Source organism: Serinus canaria, chromosome 6 (assembly GCF_022539315.1).
Source record: "Serinus canaria isolate serCan28SL12 chromosome 6, serCan2020, whole genome shotgun sequence".
NCBI classification, from domain to species: domain Eukaryota; kingdom Metazoa; phylum Chordata; class Aves; order Passeriformes; family Fringillidae; genus Serinus; species Serinus canaria.
Window position 1 is genome coordinate 25,227,874 of NC_066320.1, and position 18,526 is coordinate 25,246,399.

The 18,526-nt window shown below is 44.9% G+C and overlaps 2 protein-coding genes across 9 annotated transcripts in view; both read left to right on the forward strand.

Moving 5' to 3' along the window:
• The window catches only part of MXI1 (MAX interactor 1, dimerization protein), a 55,617-nt gene extending 41,539 nt beyond the window's left edge, over nt 1-14,078 (forward strand). For all 4 annotated transcript variants that reach the window (XM_050976257.1, XM_030240988.2, XM_050976258.1 and 1 more), the window contains 3 exons: nt 8,746-8,860; nt 10,059-10,230; nt 11,358-14,078. In XM_050976257.1, coding sequence (XP_050832214.1) covers nt 8,746-8,860; nt 10,059-10,230; nt 11,358-11,521 — 451 coding nt within the window. In that variant the 3' untranslated portion in view covers nt 11,522-14,078. The remainder of the gene's footprint in view (nt 1-8,745; nt 8,861-10,058; nt 10,231-11,357) is intronic.
• Nucleotides 1-18,526, forward strand: part of SMC3 (structural maintenance of chromosomes 3) — a 1,169,611-nt gene that overhangs the window by 993,425 nt on the left and 157,660 nt on the right. The gene's annotated exons all lie outside the window — the stretch shown is intronic.

The window sequence follows — 18,526 nt, forward strand, 5'->3', positions numbered from 1 at the left end:
AGCACACAGAAAAGTTGGTGGCAAATGATCTTTACCTACATGTGGCCATACCAGCGGCGCCTGGGCTGTGTTTTCAAGTCAGAAAGAGAACATGATGTAGAACATTTGTTGCCTGTGGTGGCTGTTTGGTTTAGCACGTTGTGAGCACAGCTCAGCCTAAAAGGGGTTTAGCTGGTAACATTGTCTTCTGTGCTACACTAAAATACAATTAATTAGATTCACCAGGGAATTTATAATGTCCAAGATCGATAATAGCAGATCCTCAATATATAAATTCAGGGGGAAATCTGCTCCGGAGCATCTGTTGCTATTTGGCATCTCTTAATAACTATCCAAATTTCTTGCAAGGAATGACAAAGAGGAGCTGGGAGTTGGGAAGAGAAAGTGACGGACAGGCACTGAGGTCAGTGTGAGATCTGTGTGAAATGAAGGGGTGAGAGAAAATGCCAGGCATTGATTGATTCCATTCCTCGGCCGGGCAGATGGCCACCTATGCTGGTCTCATCACCTTCTCATTGTGAAGCCCAGGTTATTGCATTTGATCTTTTTCTACTGAGTTGAAGCAGCCCTGTCTCATAGTGCCTCTGAAGATCAAAGGGGTTATGAAAGGATGAGCAGTAGTGTTACCGAGCAACTGTGAGTTCATTCTGGAGGAGGAACCTTCCGAAATGGCATAATTTTTATTACTGTGAGCATCAGTAGTCAAAAGTTTTTGACATTGCCTTTTCTAGTTTTGGAAGTCATGAGATTACAGGTAGTCTCTCTTTTTTTGAAATTAATTGTTTTATTCATTTAAATTAAGCTTCTGTCTTCTAGCCCTATAGTTCAAAGCAGGAAACCTCAAGATGTGCAACAAATAGGACTCAAAGGCCCAGAAGTTATGCTGTGAATAAAATTAGTCCCCAGCTTTAGAATCATAGTGTTGCTTTAGTATAATTATTTGGGATCTGCTTGATTTAGAAATTTGCCTTCAAAATCATAACATAATTAGGAGAGCCCTCTCAACAACAGTCAGTTTTATACCCAGAAGGATCCCAAGAAATGCAGAGATTTTCACAGCTGTGTGATCCAGAAGGAGGTGGAGATGGAATGTCTCTCCAGACTGCAGTAGTAGGCTAGAAAGGTCCATGTTGGAATGGACCAGTGGCAAGACATCACTTGGCACAAGCTTTGTTGGTCTTGCAGCTTCTGTTTGCCAAGAACCTGAAACTTTTCCAAAGTTGACATCAGTGATGAGTGTTTCCTTCTAGAAGAGCTGAGGGTAGAAGTAATTTCTGTGTAAGGTGGCCATACACACACTGCAGTGCAAGGCCACACAGGGCTTAGGGACAGTCAGGGTTTGTAGCATGGATGTTTTCAAAGTGCACAGTGGAGAGTGTGAGCAGTACATTTTCAGGTAAAACCCTTGCTTTATGCTTACCTTAAGGCTTGCAGCCTCTGTTGCAGATGGGCAGAAGGGTCTGTGCCCCAAAATGTGCCATTTTTTTCCCCAAGTACTGCAGTTGCTTGGTAAGATGCTCCCTTACCCAGAGTACCTGGTTTTGGTTTTGTCTCTGAGGTGGCCTTTGGACAAAGCTCTGCAGTTGTGGAGTACATCAGTACATTGCTGTTTGTGTTTTGTTTTCACTTATGGCCTTGAATCACAACTCTGCTTTCTTATGCACTGTGCCCCCCCCCTTATCTGCCTGGTACATGGCTTTTGACCAGGCAGAGGTACATTGATTTGTGTGACTTCGAAAAACTGCATTGCCTTGGGGTTGGGGTTTTTTTTTTATTATTTCTATTATTGTTTTACCACTGTTAGGTCATAGATCTCATCATGCAGTTTGTTTTTCCTTTGGCCTTGATTTGAGAACACAGTTGGGTGCATGTTCATCTCTAACTTTTACAGACAGACCTGACATGGTTAAGATAAGGTTGAAAATGTTGCTTGTAGAACTTTTTAGTTCCTTTAAATTCCTATTTATAGTATGTTGTCAGATCTTTTTATTGTCCGTCTTACATTTTCATTTCTTTGTTTCTTTTAAATGGTAGATCTTTACATCTAAAAATTTTAAAATATGAAGGTTTTTTTTCCTGTTGATTTTTATGGCAGATGTTATTAGCTTTTGGAATACAAATACTTGTACGTGCGAGGGAGCCATCGGTAGAAATTGACTGGAAACAGGGTCAGATGAGCAAGTATCCTCTTCCAAAGGGGAGCAAACCCACGAAAAGAATCATGAGGAGGGACCCGATTTAAAATCCAAAAGCAAAGCTTGTTGCAAGCGATTTCACAGCTCAGGTGGAGTACATTAACTTTCAGCTGTGCATTTGTGAGTCAGATTTCCTTCTGAAGCATGTGTCCGTGGTGCCCTGTGCGATCAGGCTGAGCGGGGCTGTGTGCTCGTTGCAGGCTGGCCGGGCGCCGCCGCAGCGTTGCTGCCTGGCCGGAGGGCTCGCAGCGGTTGCATAACGCGCTGCAGCGCTGACAGACAGCGGGGCTCAGCCCGCTCCCTCCTCCTCCAAGGGCTTGGAAAAACCTCTGGAGACAAGCGCTCGTAAAGCAGGGAGCGGAGACCTCGCTGAGAGAGCTGGGCTGGGGGTCAGGGACAAGAGTAAGGAAAAAACATCAAGTCTTACGATGGGTGTTGGAGATAAGCAGCCTCTGACCTGTGAACTGCTTTTAGAAGGAAAGCGTATTTTCCCTGCCCTGTGGTTTTTGCATGTGTTTCTCATTACTTTTATCTCAAAATCATTCCCGTACATTGAATTATTGATGTGGGGTCACATGTGTTTCTCCAGGAATTGCTTTCTTTAACCAGAGATCCCTCCTGAATTTTTTAGACAATCTGTTCGGCTCTGAAATCCAAACAAAGTTGGTGGTTTCTAATTTCAGGGTTAAATTAGATTTGACTTTGAAAAGGCTTTGAGGGAAGAGGAGACATAAGATAATGTCCTTCTCCATGGTAGGATCCTCCTTCTTCTGATTCTTTCGGTGCTTCTTGCTTCTTTTGGTTTGCTTCTATTTTTCTAACATCTCATAAAGATCAAGTGTCTGATTTAGCCTCAGTCGAACTTGAGCATATTTCTAATGTTGAGCACATGCTTAAATCCACTGTTGAATTCAAGCCCTATAGACCTGGAGGCATAAGTACAAAAATATCTGGGAAATGCTTTTCTTTTCCCTCAGATGCTCCCTTCTTTCAACATACAAAATTAAGAATTCAGCATTTTGAACTGCTGCTGGAGGCGAGTTGGTCATTTCCTGCTGGGAGGGAGGCTTGATCTTTTAAAGATGGGAAGAGAGTTTGTGTGTGTGTGTGTCTGTGCGTGTGTGTGTTTTGCAGATGTTCAGGCCTTGATTCAGCAAAGTCTCTCAGCAGTGTCTGATGGGGGGATAGTGCTGAGTCTGGTAAACCTGCTGCTCCAGAGCTGAGTGTGCGCACGTTTGCCTGACTTCTCAGCAGAGAAAGTTTCTTTTCTCAGTTTCCATCGCTTCTTCTCGTGGTGGAAGTTGGCAAGGACCCTGCACAAATCCCAAACCACTTCCGGCAAAGAAGCTGCTGCCTCTCTGGCAGTGTTAACATTCAGGGATTGCTCGTTTCTGCAGCATTCACCAGAGGAGGATGGAACAGGCAGTGGGGGGCCCCCCTTGTCAGGGGCTGCACAGGGGCTTGGCTGAGCCCACCAGGGCTCAGGAAGGGAAACTGCCAGTGGCCTTACAGCCCTGGGCTGGCCCTTGTAGGGACCCTGTTGGGCATTGTTAGGGGGTTAGGTTTCCAGCCCCTATGTAGCCACTTTGTGAACAGCAGACACAGGGCTTGGAGCTGCCAGCACAGGTCCCTCAGCTCTCTGGGGACTTCCCAGCAGGAAAGAAGCTGATGGCTTTGTGCCCAGCTTGCTATGGTGCAGAGTGTTGTGCTAGGTTGATTCCTACCCAAACTTCTCAAAAATGCATTCAGAGGTGTGGGGGAAGGAAACAGAGACTTTTTTTTTTTGCACCCACACCTTTTTCTGCAGTGCAGTTTTGATTCAGGCAAAAGAGAGCCCAGTTCCTGCAGTGGGATTTGCATGTGTGTTGTACACTGAGACAGCTGAAGCTGTGAGCAAAAGGCACGCATAAATAAAGGCTTCCTCCCTGTGCTTTATATAATCAGAGTGGGTGATGTCATTGGGAGCTGGAGAGGAGAGCAGGCTGTGAAATTACAGCCCTCTGCAGCCAGACAGAGCCAAGTGCAAGGGGGGGGCTGCACAGAGCAAGAGCCAGGCTCCCCTCTGATACAGGCTCAGGACAGAGGGGAGCTGGGGGTAGAAGCAGATAATCCTAATACAGTCAGATAATCCAAATACAGTTAGAAGCTCTTGCACAGGCACAAAGGGAAAGCAGGGAGAACAGCAGGTGCCCAGCGAGCAGTACTGGGGCTGCATTTTCAAGGGCCAGCACTCTCTTCCTCCATATGCAGCCTTCTACAGCTTATGGATCTGCTGGAAGGGCTGTGGGGCTGCTGGGCTTTTTCATCCTTCTTCTGCTTTGGTCAGCTAGCCCATTGCAGCTCCTGGCAGAGAAGAGAGGGCATCCTTGCCCTGCTTGCCCTCCACGTCCCAGAGGAACTTGGTTCTAGTCTCTTCTGGCCCCACACAGGGGGAGAAAGCATAAGCAACAGAGGGGCTCTGTACTAGACAGAGTGGCCAGGTGAAACAAGGTAAAGGGTGATCCTCAGCTCTTTGGGACAGGGCTTGTGTTTGGCTCTGAGTTTCTGAAACCTCTCAGGTGTTTTACTCCTTTTTGGCTATCCTGATGCCCCCCAACATGGGAATCTCAAACAGGAGTTTTCCTTCTCATCAAGCTGAGCAGAAAGAGGGGACCAGGCTCATCCCTTGGGAAAGTGGAGAACTCCTTTCTTTCAAATCCTTCACAGATTTCTCTTTCAACACATCAAGCATCTACAATGTGCTCAGTATGCTGCTGCGAGAGCCTGATTTTTTCCCACTTTGGCAGGAGGAAGGGCTGCAGTTTTTCCCATCTCCCCTGCAGCTAGCATGCAAAAGCTTCGGCCTCTGCTGAAACAGGAATTCTCCTTCTGTCATCCTCTGTCTTCCTCAGGATCAAGAGAGCGAGAGGCAGCAGCCCTTTGCACCAAGCCTGCCTTGTTTCTCTGTTATATAACAATATGGGCTTTTAGACTTGTTTTTCTAGATATTGGCAGATGCGTCAAATATTGGCATAATCCAGTGGTTTACATGGAAAGCCGTCTGGCTCTGTCTGGAGGCTGCACAATGCTGGTATTTTCATTGAAAACAAGAGCCTGCAGCATTGTCAAAGCCACGTTGCAGCAGAATCCAGGTAAACAAGGGGGAGAGACACTCACATCATGGCCTGACCTGGGGAATTACAGCTGCCCAGGGGCAGCTCCAGGACTTGATAAGAAAGATTAATGGCTTTGCAATTGCTTTCTCTCTAAAATGGTCTTTTAGCTAAGTCTTCTGTGATGGTTTTCAAAGAATCACAAAGTCATTTCAGTGGAAAAGACTTTCAAGACCACAGAGTTCAACCTTTGACTGATGACCATTTTGTCAGCTAGACCACAGCCCTCTGTGCAACATCTAGTTCAGTGAGCAGTGACTCCATCTGCTCCCAGGGCTCTGGCGTTTTATTTCTGATGCACCCACCAGTCTGTCAGACCTGCAGTGTGTGCTCTGCAGTTTAAGAACCCATCATAGTCTACTGGGGCTGTTGGAAGTTGAAGTCAGGGACTGTGATTGGGTTAGATTTTAAAAATAAAAAATAAGAAAGGTATTGAATGTTGCAGAGGGGTAACAGCTGGGGAGGTTGTTTAGTTGAGTCTCTCTGAAGGAAAGCAGCATGCTCACATGCCAGGACAGTTTGCAGGCTTGGTTGCTCCTTCCCATCCCAGTGTGGCTCAGCTTGGAGTGCAAAATAGGGGGAAAATGCAATAATGATGAAATAATGGCTTTGGTCAGACCTCTTCGAAAACTGCCTTAGCTCAGCCAACACCACCTGCCCCCTGCAGTGTGCTTCCAGCCCAAGCCGTGCTGTGTGCCGTTGGGTGCTTATCAGCTCGTACACACTCGTGTCCCAGGCAGGTGGCCCCTCCTGATGCCTGGTGTGCTGGTACTGGCCATCACCCCGCTGCAGGCCACAGCCTTTGGCCAGCAGCCAGCCAAACCAGGTGCAGGAGTGGCTTCTCTGAAAATGGTCTGCATGAGTCTGGGACAAGGAGAAACCTTCTTCACTCCACCGTGGTTCTGGGGCACAATGGGAAGGTTTTCAAGTGTCTGGGATTTTATTACATGGCTGGACCTTTGCCTGTAGCTTTCAGGTGCTTAACAGGGTTGATCTTGTTCAGTCTGCACATAACCCAGCTTTTGACGTGGCAGATCAGTGCCACCCTTGATCGCTGTCTCAGCAATCCAGCCAGTGCTTGCTCCTGCCTGAAGCTGATCACTGGTTCCAGGAATTGCAGTTTCTGGTGCACCACATTCCCAGTTCGTGGTAAAACACAGTGCTGAGAATCAGCCCAAAGCTCTGGCTGTAGATGTGTGTTGTCCATTTCTCTCTGCATTCAAGAGTGGACTGTGATGTCTTTGCCACTGGTTGGATGTTGATTCCCCAAACTTTTTTTTCCTGTTACACAAATAATTTGATTTTCACCATGGGCTGGGAGCTGCCTCCAAGTCTGTGATACCTGCCTGTAGCAGATGCTGTGTAGCAGTCTGCTGTTAGGTGGAGCCCCAGATCTGAGCTCTGCTCGATCTGTGTTTTTAACTTGGGCTGATCTGTAGGTGAAGTGTGTGGCTGGAGCTGATAGTTATGCTGTGAGGAGACACATGCTGCTCTGTGCTGCAGCTTAATGTCTGTGCTCTGACAGCTCTGACTCGGTGACTTGCCTGTGTGGCCATTCAGGAAGTCTGTGCCATATCCAAAAATTGGTTTCAAATCCCAGAATGTCTTTGACCAGAAGATCCTGCTCCTCTTCATTTCTGTGCAAGAAGTCAGCGTCCAGTCTCCCAAGGGATGACACGAACGGTAGTGCCACTGTGAACCAGCAATACTTTTTCATTGCTTACCCTTTTGGTCACCATGGGACATAGGGCAAACACCTGTAGTAGGTACACACTCCTGACCAAGCTCTATGTTGAAAACTGGCTTGCAGGTAGAAAAAAATCCCCCCATGTCAACCATATGGGTTTAATGACAGTGGGGTTTGCCCTAGAGCAACTTGAGAAGTAGGAGATGAGATTGATGTGATTACTGTTCTTTCAGTTTCATTTTTGGATTATGATTTCCCTTTCCCCACCCCTGTATTTGTTAATGTTTAATGGAAAACATGCTTTCTTCAAGGCTCTTGCTGGTAATATGCAGCCCTGTGACTGTTATTGAAACAGAATGATGAACCCTTCGTAAAGAGATTTATGGTAGAAACTGTGAGGAGCTCACATCTACAGCGCGGCCAGTGAACACTCCCCTGTGCTGACAGTTCATCAGCAAAACCCCTGACCCTTCCACCCTTAATCATCCTTGCTTGTCACTGACATAATTGCCTGATTACAGACTCCTCTCCCCCACCCCTTTCAAACTGGGTGCAATAGTGCATTTGAAAAACAAATGGAAATGAACTGTCCATGCTCTTTTTTTCTTTCTTTTTTTTTTTCTTTCCCTGCATTGAGATGGATCAGGCTAAGATTCAGTTTCTTTGTGCATGAGCAGGGGCTGGGATAGGCTTTCAGGAGTCTTTTGCGCTGGTGTTTCTTGCATGTGAATGGTAAAGCTGATGTCATTGTGTTATTGATTGGGATGACAACTTTGGACATAAATCATTAATGTCTGGGAAAAAGAGAGGGAGGGGAAAAAGGCAACCCACACTCGATAGTTTTCCATAAATCTGCTGTTCATCCCTGCAATATGTGATCTAGAGGAGGAGACAGTAGGAACAGTTTTCCTCTGCAGCCTGAGGACGATGTGTGTTGTCACTGCTGCCTGAACCATTTACCCCAGAACATGTTGCCATATTCTGCAGAAAATGGATCGTATCACCAGCAGTGCTGTTGTGCTGGAGCTTGTCTTTGTAGATGTGAGCCAAGGTCAGAAGTCTGCCCGGGGAAGGTCTTGGGTTCTCTCATTCCCACAGACCTTGCACCCCCAGCAGCATTTCAGACCTGGAAGGACTAAGAGTGCAGTTCTTGGGAACTACTGTCCCTCTCACTCCTTGAATTGTCACCAGGGATTGTTTCAGTGTTTTGAATTGACCATTTTTTCATTGATGATCTTAATTTCATGCTAAAAGAAGGTGTTCTGGTCAGTTCATAGCAAATGTCCCTGAGCTAGCAATGAACAAGAACACAGGGGGTAGCAGTCATTCAAAACTGCTTTCACAAAAGTTCTTCTCAGCAAAACAGACAGCAAATAGCTCAGAGAGAGTGGGAATCCATGAGATACTAGTACCATTCTCTTCTGTGCCTTTGCCCCTGCACAAAGTTCATCCAGATGGGTCAGATTATCAGTTCAGACAGCAAGAAAATACACAATGTCTGTCAGAGGTTAGCAATAATGAAAGTATTGGTGAGCAGCTGGTGTTTGAAGCGTAAATAGTTCAGCACAGTCTGTGCTGGTACCTGAGGGGAATCTTGTCATGCATGGAAACAGGGAAGCCTGAAAACTGCCTCGCAGAGGGTGCAGCAGTGAAAGAAGTGACATTCCCTTGCAGAAAGCGTGGCTCTGATCCTCCTGTTCTCCCCTTGCAGCCGAGCTCACCTCCGCCTGTGTCTAGAACGCTTAAAAGTTCTGATACCGCTCGGACCAGACTGCACCCGGCACACCACGCTTGGGCTGCTCAACAAAGCCAAAGCACATATCAAGGTAAGAGCTGCCTTTCCCTGCTGCTTTCAGCAGGGGCTCTTGGGTAGTGCAATGCAATTGCTCATCCTTGCTGCCTAGAGCTAACTCTGTTGAAGGAAACATGACACTGTTTAAAAATAAATAAATAAATAAGAAGAGCAAGCAAGCCTTGCCCCCTTGGTTAGCCATTTATCATTGCCATAAGCCACATTGTTGGAAGAGTCCATAATGAACTCCTTAACTACAAAAATGATAGCTTTGAAGAGCAAAGATCTTGTTCTTTATTGTGATCGTTTGCTGACAGCTGTATCTCTTTAAAGACAAACACACCTTCTGCTGAGTGACTGCATTTTGATGAGAAATGCAGCTTTTTTTCTGGTGTGCTACTGAGTTTCCACTGCCGAAGCATTAGCACAAACCACAAGAGTGTGAGACAGGTTTGGCTTGCTGGAGTTCTGTGTGTGAACCTTCCAGCTAGCCTAGCTCTTCCAGCTCCACTTTTGGCAAAGTGAGATGTGAAAAGAAAATGCAGCATTGTCAGTATCTGGGAGAGGCTGAAATACTTCTTTGCAGGTCAGGATATAGAGAGGGAAGATGGGTGATGAGGGAGGAAAAGTGCTGCCAAAGGGGCAGAGTTAGCCTGAAATGACTCCTCCTTATGCAATGTGCTTGTCATAGGAAACAAAGAACAGTGCCCTGGTAGATTTCCCAGCTGTGATCAAAGAAATCTGTAGTAGGTTATGTAAATCACTCACTGAATAGAAAACTGTTTCTGAGAAATCCTTCCAAACCATGCAGTAAGGAACACAGAACTCCCGGGCCACGTTTTTACGTTGGAGCAGCTCGTAACAAACCCCGGAGTGGGTTGCTTTGAGGGTGTGAGGCCCCTACGTGGGCGGAGGCGGTAATGCAGGTGTCTGATCCGCGGTGGAATGACCCACACACTGACTGCTGCAATTCATAGCGTGTCCCCTGGAGAGGCTCAGTCCTCAGAGACTCTTTGTACTAATGGGTATGATTTATCAGAACCTGAGAGATGGAAAGATGTGGGGAGAAGGCATTGTGCTTGGAGACTGTGAGGTAGCTTGGTTCAGGACACTTGTAGCTTGAATCCTTCTGGGACTGGGAAGGTCTAGCAAGGCAGGTGGCAGGGCAGTGGAGGTGGGAGGGAAGGAGAAAAGGATAAAAGCAATAACTGAGTTATATTTGATCTTGTCAGAAACTTGAAGAGGCTGAGAGGAGAAGCCAACACCAGCTTGAGAACCTGGAACGAGAACAAAGATTCCTAAAGAGAAGACTGGAACAACTACAGGGTCCTCAGGAGATAGAGCGAATACGAATGGACAGCATTGGATCTACCATTTCCTCGGATCACTCGGACTCGGAGCGAGGTGGGTGAACCTGCACAAAATTGCCAAGACTGAAGTAGGAGAATGAGATTCATCCATTTCTATCTCTCAGCTTCCCCCTCTCGTGGCCTTTGGTGTTTAGGTTGCTGATTCTGCTCACACACAGGCGCATACGCACATATGCATATGGAGAGTTTAGTATTTTGTGTGAGTTCTAAGTCTGGAAGAATTGTTGCTGTCAACTTGATCTGATTTCCGTGGCATTGAAAGAGATGGTAAAGTTGAGATGCTCATTGTGATTTTTGGTCTGCTGAATCTCTTGGCAACACAAAGAGGAAAATGTAAGAAGATATTAACGAGACTGGAACCAGTGTTTCACACACCTACGCTCCAGCCCCCCTACCAAACTTCTCATTGAGTTCACCTCTTCAGTCAAAACTGGCTAGATGTGTCTGAATGGCTAACTGAATTAAGATAACTTCCTTTTTAAAAATATCCCTGCAGTGGACAGAACATTAGGCACAATAGATGGTTTGATATTTACTGACAGATCAGAAGATGATGGATAGTTTGGGTGTGAGTCTATAGTTTAAAACAAAAATCTTTGGGAAAATTCGTGAACAATATGGGAACCAAGATAACTGGTTAATTAGATCTTTGCTTTTTAAGTCTTTCTTAAAAACAAGATGCATGTTCCAAAATCCACTGAGCATGTGTGACAGGAACCCAGATTCCCATGGTAATGCATTGTAATTGTGTGTGGTCCTGGCTTTGGCAATATAGTGTCAAGCAACTAGCATGTTTTGAGTTAACTTCATGCTTCGTTTTCTCTCTTGCACTCAATTTTATCTGTATCTTCTTTTTTTCTAACACTGGGGTATTAGAGGTCCAAGGAATGAGGTAGTGGGACAAGCTCAGTGTGTGGGGTGGCTCAACTACGCTTCCAGTGTGGCTGGCATGTGAAGCCCCTTTGCCAAATCCCTACAAAAACCTCCAAGCTGGTGTTAGTCTTTTTATAAGCAATGACCACAGGCCATCCCATTCTGGGGGGAACCTGCCAGACGACTGCTTCATTCCCTGTGTTGGGGGAGTCCCAGGAGCTCACTGGCATGGAGGCAGTTGAGTGTGTAGTGATAACCTATGTGCATTTCTCTCATTTCCCTTTCTAGAAGAGATTGAAGTGGACGTTGAAAGCACAGAGTTCTCCCATGGAGAAGTGGACAATATCAGCACAACCAGCATCAGTGACATTGATGATCACAGCAGCTTGCAGAGTATTGGAAGTGATGAGGGTTACTCCAGCGCCAGTGTCAAGCTCTCGTTTGCTTCCTAGAACCAAGTGAGACAACAGTGCAGGGTGAATGATTTCACTGGGATGATCAAACTGGGTCCTAGATGCCAGTATCCTCTTTCAGAATTGACATATTGACAGCTAGGCCTGGAGAGACCTGTATATAAAGCTTTTTGGGTAAAGGAAGCCTCCCCAGAAACCCATATTTGTTCATTTGGTCATGTTACCAATCCCAATTTCTGCTGGCAAAAAGTTAGGCCAAATACTAGTCCCTTTGCAGTCAAGGAAATCCATTTGTTTCTGTGGGACCTGGATCTAGACCTTAATGATGAAACACTTTGTTTTGAATTTATTTGAAATTGTTTGAAAGAGGATACTAGAAACTCATCCCTCTCTTTCTGTCATGAGATCTGAGAAATGTCAAAATTTCTTACACTGCATTCAGATTGAACAACCTAATTTAGGCCCTTCTGAAGAGCTTTTGTGGTCCTGAAAGGACTGTATCCTAGAGTTTACCACAATCTAATGCTGTCATAATGAACTAGGAAATCTAAGAAGGCTTATGTAGCCTAGTAATAACAGTGCCGATAATGATGAAGGTCTCATTCTGTGCCCAGAGGGAGAGGGGCAGCAATGTTCAGGGGAGAACACCATTCAACTCAGCTTTCTGTTGGACATCATTTAAACAGTGAGTACCTCAGAAGCGTGGCTAAAGCGAGAGGTACACACCTGTAATCTACCAGCACAGGGTGGGCTGTCAGGCCTGGGGCTGTGCCAGCGGCAGCAGGTCCCCGGTAGATGTGTGCCCCTCGCAGGCACACGGCCAGCTGAGGGCAGAACGAAACCAGCACTTGAGAGGTGACACACCAGACAGTCATGCCCAGATACTGAGCCACTATGACCTTTTTATTTGAAGTGATTTTTTGATAAACATTTGTAAATGTGTTGGGAGGGAAAACACCCCAAGTCTGATGCATCTTTTTAGAGCTTGTCCATATGAAACCTTAGATGTCTTTTATATGAATATATGCCATGAAAAGATCTCTGTTTTGATGAAGCACTTGACCCAAAAGATCCTTTTTTTGCCATGCACACAATGGATGAAGGCTGTGCTAAGCTGGAAGAGGCCAGGTTTGGCGGGGGTTTCTTCAGTTTTCTTTTTAGAATCATTCCCTTTGCTGACTTTTGAAGTTCCAGTCCAGTAGTTAACCTAGTTAAGCTCAGCACGTCTCTCATGTTAATGTAACGTTTTGACTGCACGTCCTGTTCCCAAGGGCCTTGCCACCTTATCTGTGCAGGTGCTGTTAAGAGCTGTTATAGCGAATGTTTTCTAATTTTTTCCAAGACAAGCATTCTAACCTGCACTTTGAGGGCTTTGCTTTTTTTATTTTTGTCTTTTTAATGGCCAGGATTATTTTGTTTTCCAAGTTTTAAAAACCTTAATAGAGTCTTCACCTATGGCATTGTTTGAAACTTTGAATATCCTTAAGTAATTTAATTACCCCTCATTACTAAGAAAAAAAGAGGAAAAAATGCTTTATAAAATTCATAACTTATTGCTGATTTGAATGGGTTGTTAATTTCAGTCCTTTAGATTTTATTTTATTGTTTTAGATAGGGTTGGGTAAAAAGAGGTAAAATAAAGTAAAAAAATAAAGACAACCATATTTAGCAGTGCAGTGGAATTGTGTTTAAATGTTAGCATATGGTCCCCATTAAAGTAGCACTTTAACGCCATTAAACATTTCTGTATCTGAAATGAGTTGTGTTCTTCCATCTTGGTCATTCCTGTCACTTCAGCCAGCTGCTGTTCTTCTTGTGCCCTTCGGTCCTGCGGTGACATCCTGAGCGAGTCTCATGTAGACTTTTGCACTGTGACAAGTTGCCTGTGTTTAAATACTCTGATGTTTCCCCCCACTCTCCAAAATGTGTCATTCCCTGTAAGAGGCACAGCACACATGCTTGAGTAGAGAAATAATCTTTCCATGGCTGTAATGAATAGTTTCTCTCCAGTCTGGGTTTTTTTAAATTAATTTGCTTAGTAAGTTTGCATCTGGTTGCAGTTGTTAAACGTGTTTTCACTTGTGTGCATGTAATCCAGTGTCTCAGTCCATCTGTTCTTCTTTCTGGGAGGTTACCTGGCAGGAGCAGGAGTCTGCCACAAAGTGAATTAAGCTCTAGGTTACAAATGGAGCCCAAGGGCTTTGAAAGAAGAAGTGCTGCTTGAATTTACGTTTGGGATCTCTGGATGACACAAGGCTTGAAACAGTCTGTAGAGTGGTGAAAGATAGGAAACTTCAGCGCTAGCAAGGTCTTACTTATTAATTCATTGTTATTCTCCTTGGAAGTGTTGACAACTGGCAGTGCTGGTGCTGAGCAATTGGATACAAGTTGGATTTATTTATTTATGAGCCCTTTTCTATAGCTGTCACAGTGCCTCCTCTTTCCTGTTGTTCCCATTTGTGTTAAGTGCCCACTTGGGAAAGCAATACAACAACTGAGAAGCACTGAAGTTCAAGGGATGGAGAATGGCCCTGCTCTCCTAGTTGGTATAAAACAGTGACATGTCTATGGTTGGAATAAATACATTTGAAATGTTTGTTTGTAATGCTCTGGGGCAGTTTGGTATCTCCTACCTTTTCTAGTGTTGTGGTCTCAAAGGAGTCCTGATCTCAAGTGCAAGTAAATGGGGAAAATATCACAGGAGATGAACTTCCATCACCAGCCACCTGCCTGACTGTTTTGCCAGCAGCAGTGGTCCAGCCAGGGGGAGGTCGAAGAAGAAAACAAAACTAAAAACCTTTCTAATAACTCCAAAGACCTGGGGTTGGTTGCTCTGGTGCTGGTGGGTTCTTTGTAGCACATCCTAGCAGATTTCAGCTCGAGTTTTGATAATGTCTTATGTGATGAAACATTTCTCTGGTCTTTCAAAGTTGTCCTGCCCTGCTTTATTTCTGCTTTGTGGAGTCTGCATTTTCTCACCTCACACAGCTACCATCCTCCTCAAATTTCCCTTCACTGTTCTGGTCTCTTGCATTGCAGTGTTCAAGATACCCAATTTTTAGAGAAGTTGCTATAATTTTACAAGAATATGGTGACTTTTCCTGTAAAAGCAGAATTGGATGCACTTTCCTGAGGCAGCCTTCCCATGCAGTAAGCAGACATGCACATGCGCGCACGCACAGCTCCCTCATAAGCTCCTTCTGTCAAGTCCTCCCTCTGTAAATTAGATCCCCAGTGGGTCTCTTGCTACAGACAAACCCATTAAAAAGACCATCCAGCATTTTCCTTCTTTTGACACAAGTGTATTATGGAATGTCATCTCGTGTCTGCAGACAAGGTGGAGATGACTATCTGGCTGCATTTGTCACGGTTATCCTGTGGCGAGTTGTCACTTGAAGGTCATTTTAACGTCCGTTCCATTAGCAGCATGTCAGTGACGAAGGTGGTCTCACATCTGTCTGTCTCAAGAAATCTGTAGGCCAATAGAAAGGGGGTTAACTAGACAAACTTATCATTTTCTGGGGTTGGTGACTGTGTTTTCCTTTTGTCTGTTTGTTTGCTTGTTTGCTGCCATCTGTTTGCGAGCTCCAGCCTCCTGCTTTTCTGCTTTGTTCTCTTGTACTCGCTGTTCCCTGTTTGTTGTGTTGCCCTGTTGGAATGGGTGAAACATTTGGCTTCAGTGGAAGTGGGATCCATTGGGTGCCCTAACTGGAGATAGTCATTCTCTTTCCTTCCCACCCAGGATCTTAAGCTTTTCTTGTGGCATTTTTTCTGACCCCAAACATGCATCATTGGAGAGAGAAATCAAGGTCACATCCTGGAAGAGAATGGTAAAAAACAGGACTTCACTGTGAGGGGAGGGAGGTGATAACAATGAAAAGCTGTATAAAAGTAGAATAAAATCCTATTTTTTTTTCCTGGAGCTTTCTCCCATGGACACATTGTCCAGTGAGCGAGAAATTCCGTGACTTGATAGTGACTGAAACTCCTCTGCATCAGCAATGTGATCTCTGAATTGTCCTGTGGGACCCTCGGGGAAGAGGAGTGTGTCCTTCCTCTGTTCCCCAGTTTGCACAGAATACCTAGAGAACACTGTGCTGTCACATCTTCTTGACATGTGCCAACACATCTGAGTGACATTTGGGAGGATGAATACAGGAGAGTGGTGTCTGCACAGACAAAGTTTTCCTTTTACTAAAAGGCAGGTTGTTTAACTGGTAATAATACACCAGCACTGGCCTCTCCTTCTCTGCTCATTTCCTCCTGCAAAGAGGGCTGATCCCTGTAGTTGTTAGGCAGAGGCAGGAACAGGGAGTCTGTGGGTACTGATGTTGTGGCTGTGGTATTTAGTACCCCTTTTATGGAGGGGTTCTGTTTGTGGAGTTGTCTCACAACATGCATGTGTTGAGATCCCAGGGATTGTTGAGCAGCCTCTGAGAAGGGTGGATGTGTCCTTCGAGGTGTGGGCTTGTACAGAGCTGAACAGTTGAGTCACATGGTGCTGCTGGCCTGGCTGATGAAGGTCAAAGGTGTGAAATGTAATTTATTTGGAGAAAGATCTTCAACACTAGCCATGCTGTAAAAGCTGTGGGTAGCAATTTATTTTTATCACACTGGAAAAAATCATCCCCTTGGTTTGTAGTACCCCAGTGAGGCCTGGAGCAAGTGGTGGGGTGAGCTGAGTAGTTCGGCCTTTGGAGAGTCATCCAACATCTTGGCTTGCAGACTTCTGTGCTGCAGACATGTGATGAAGCTTTATTTTAATACAGCAAGGATATAGGTTCAGCAAGGATTAATTTTGATCTTGAGGGATGTTGCAGCAAAGCAGAATAAGCCATGAAGGAATTTTAAGTATTTTATGGTGATTTAAATATTGAGGTTTCTAGTTAAAATGTACACAGGCCTAGGCCATGACTTGAGCTACCAGTGCTCTTGCTAATGCTCCATTCAGCTAAGGTTAGGAAATTCTTCCCATTTAATCCTCTTTCAAAAATATGTCTCAAAACAATTAATTGTTTTGCATTTCCCCACCAAGTCTTCCAGGAGGAAGACTTGGTAGGGAAATGCAAAAGCTCTTTCCTATCCCAGAGTGCTGGATAACTGTACAAAATAGTATCCATCACCCCAGGAAATCCCAGTTTCAGCAGGCCAGACAGGTAAGGGGCAAGATGCAGCTCACTCATATTCCTCATGGATAATGTCTCTTTGAGAAATAACAGCACCTTTCAGTCTAGGTGAGAGCGAGACTTTTTCAGTCAGCACCCACTGTGGGAAGGCTTTGCACTGTACAGACCAAGGAGTCGTTTTGAGGTGAGTTCAGTGGAGAAAGGGAGTTGCTTTGCAGAAGGAAGCAGTGCAAGTGCTTTTATGTAGCAGAGCTTTCAGCTCAAGACCAGAGCTGGCTTGAATAGGTGGCACCATCATCCCAATGCAAATGTCCCTCCTTATTTTACCATCTAAGTGAAAGTTTTTAGACCCCAGCTAAAAAGATTGGACAAATTACAATGCAAAGAGCAGCACCAGCTGCCAGGCAGCAATCCTTCTCTTGGGCCTGGCCCAGGAATGTTTTCAGCAACCTCTCTTCACATAACCGTTGGAAAAAGGGTGGTTGTTTCCCAAGACCCTGCCACAGCTGCTGCAGGTGAGCAGAACCTCAAGGGGAAGCACAGAAGTTTGCTGTAGGTTTTGCCTTCTAAATATCTCTCCTATTGAATTGCAGTCCTCTCAGGTAAAGTCCCTTTTTGTATTTACAAACCTGTGAGACTGAGCAGCTACATAAATAAGTGACACAGCACTCACTGGCTTTAGGGAAGGCAAAAGAGAAATGGATTGCCATGACCATGAAAATTTCAATTTGCTACTGTTGAGACTTCTAAATACTTAAACTGACTGGGGCAATCCTAGATCTGAGTCAGGTTTATACTGGTTTAATTTCCACAATGGGTTTCAATTTGCACAGGACTGAGGCTGTACTAGATAAAAGTAAGGCCTTATAGGAAATGGTTGAAGAGAAAACATGCAGCCCATACTGGTCATTTTGCACAGTACTCTTATCTGACAGGCACAAATCTCTATTCTCTGACAAATATCTCTTCCATCTCTATAGCTTGGGGGGTTTAAACTCTTTACTTTTACAGTAACTTTCCCTGTCATTTCAGTGTTTTTAAGTAGTCTCTGGCTACAGCAGGATTTGCTGGCACTGGGGTAGGTAATTTGTGTGCAAAGGCCCAATGCAGTGCATGAGTTCCCAGGCTTCTTGTTGTCTAGACCAGTTATTAAAACTGGAAAATAAATTGTAAAAAAACCCCATCCAACCAAAACACCATCAGCCACATTTCAGGTCAACTCAGAATTTGTAATGTAAGAAACTCTTGTGTTTTGGCAATTACCAGCATTGCTTCACGCAAGATTTATTTTTATTACATGAATTTCTCAAGCCACTTTACTAAGGCTGTGTTCCAAAGCCAGACTACAATGAACTGGCCCATCCTGCAGATGAGGCAAAAGCATAAAAAAACTTGATGTGCTATAAGGAATGGCTGTGTGGCCAACACAGCAGTTTTGGTGGGGCAGCTTTTTTTTGTTGTTCTCAAGATGTATTCTCTTCATAGATTGGACCACCCCAGGCACAGTGGTCTTGTTGTTTTCCTTACTCCAGGTAAGGTGTTTCAGGAAAAAGCCAATCAAAACTTTCTTTCAGCACTTCTTTGCAGTGCCCAACAGAAGAGTTGCACCAAAGTTCATGAGGCAACACCAATACAAGAGGTGACAGTAAATTACTCAGTGGAAAGGTGCAAGTTTTGCTAAATTTTTTGAAAGGTTCAGCTAAAACAACTTGGGCTGGACTGGCCCTTGCACAGGAGGCTCACACCACCCATTGTGTTCTGATAACTCATTCTCTTGCTCTCCAGAGCTAGTGAACAAATAAATAGCCCTGGGATGGTCTGTTGATTGTATTACATTAAAGATAAGCAGATGTAGCTTATCTTTAATGTAATACAAGGTTCATTCTTATGTCAGATATGGATTGAACCTTCTTTTCCA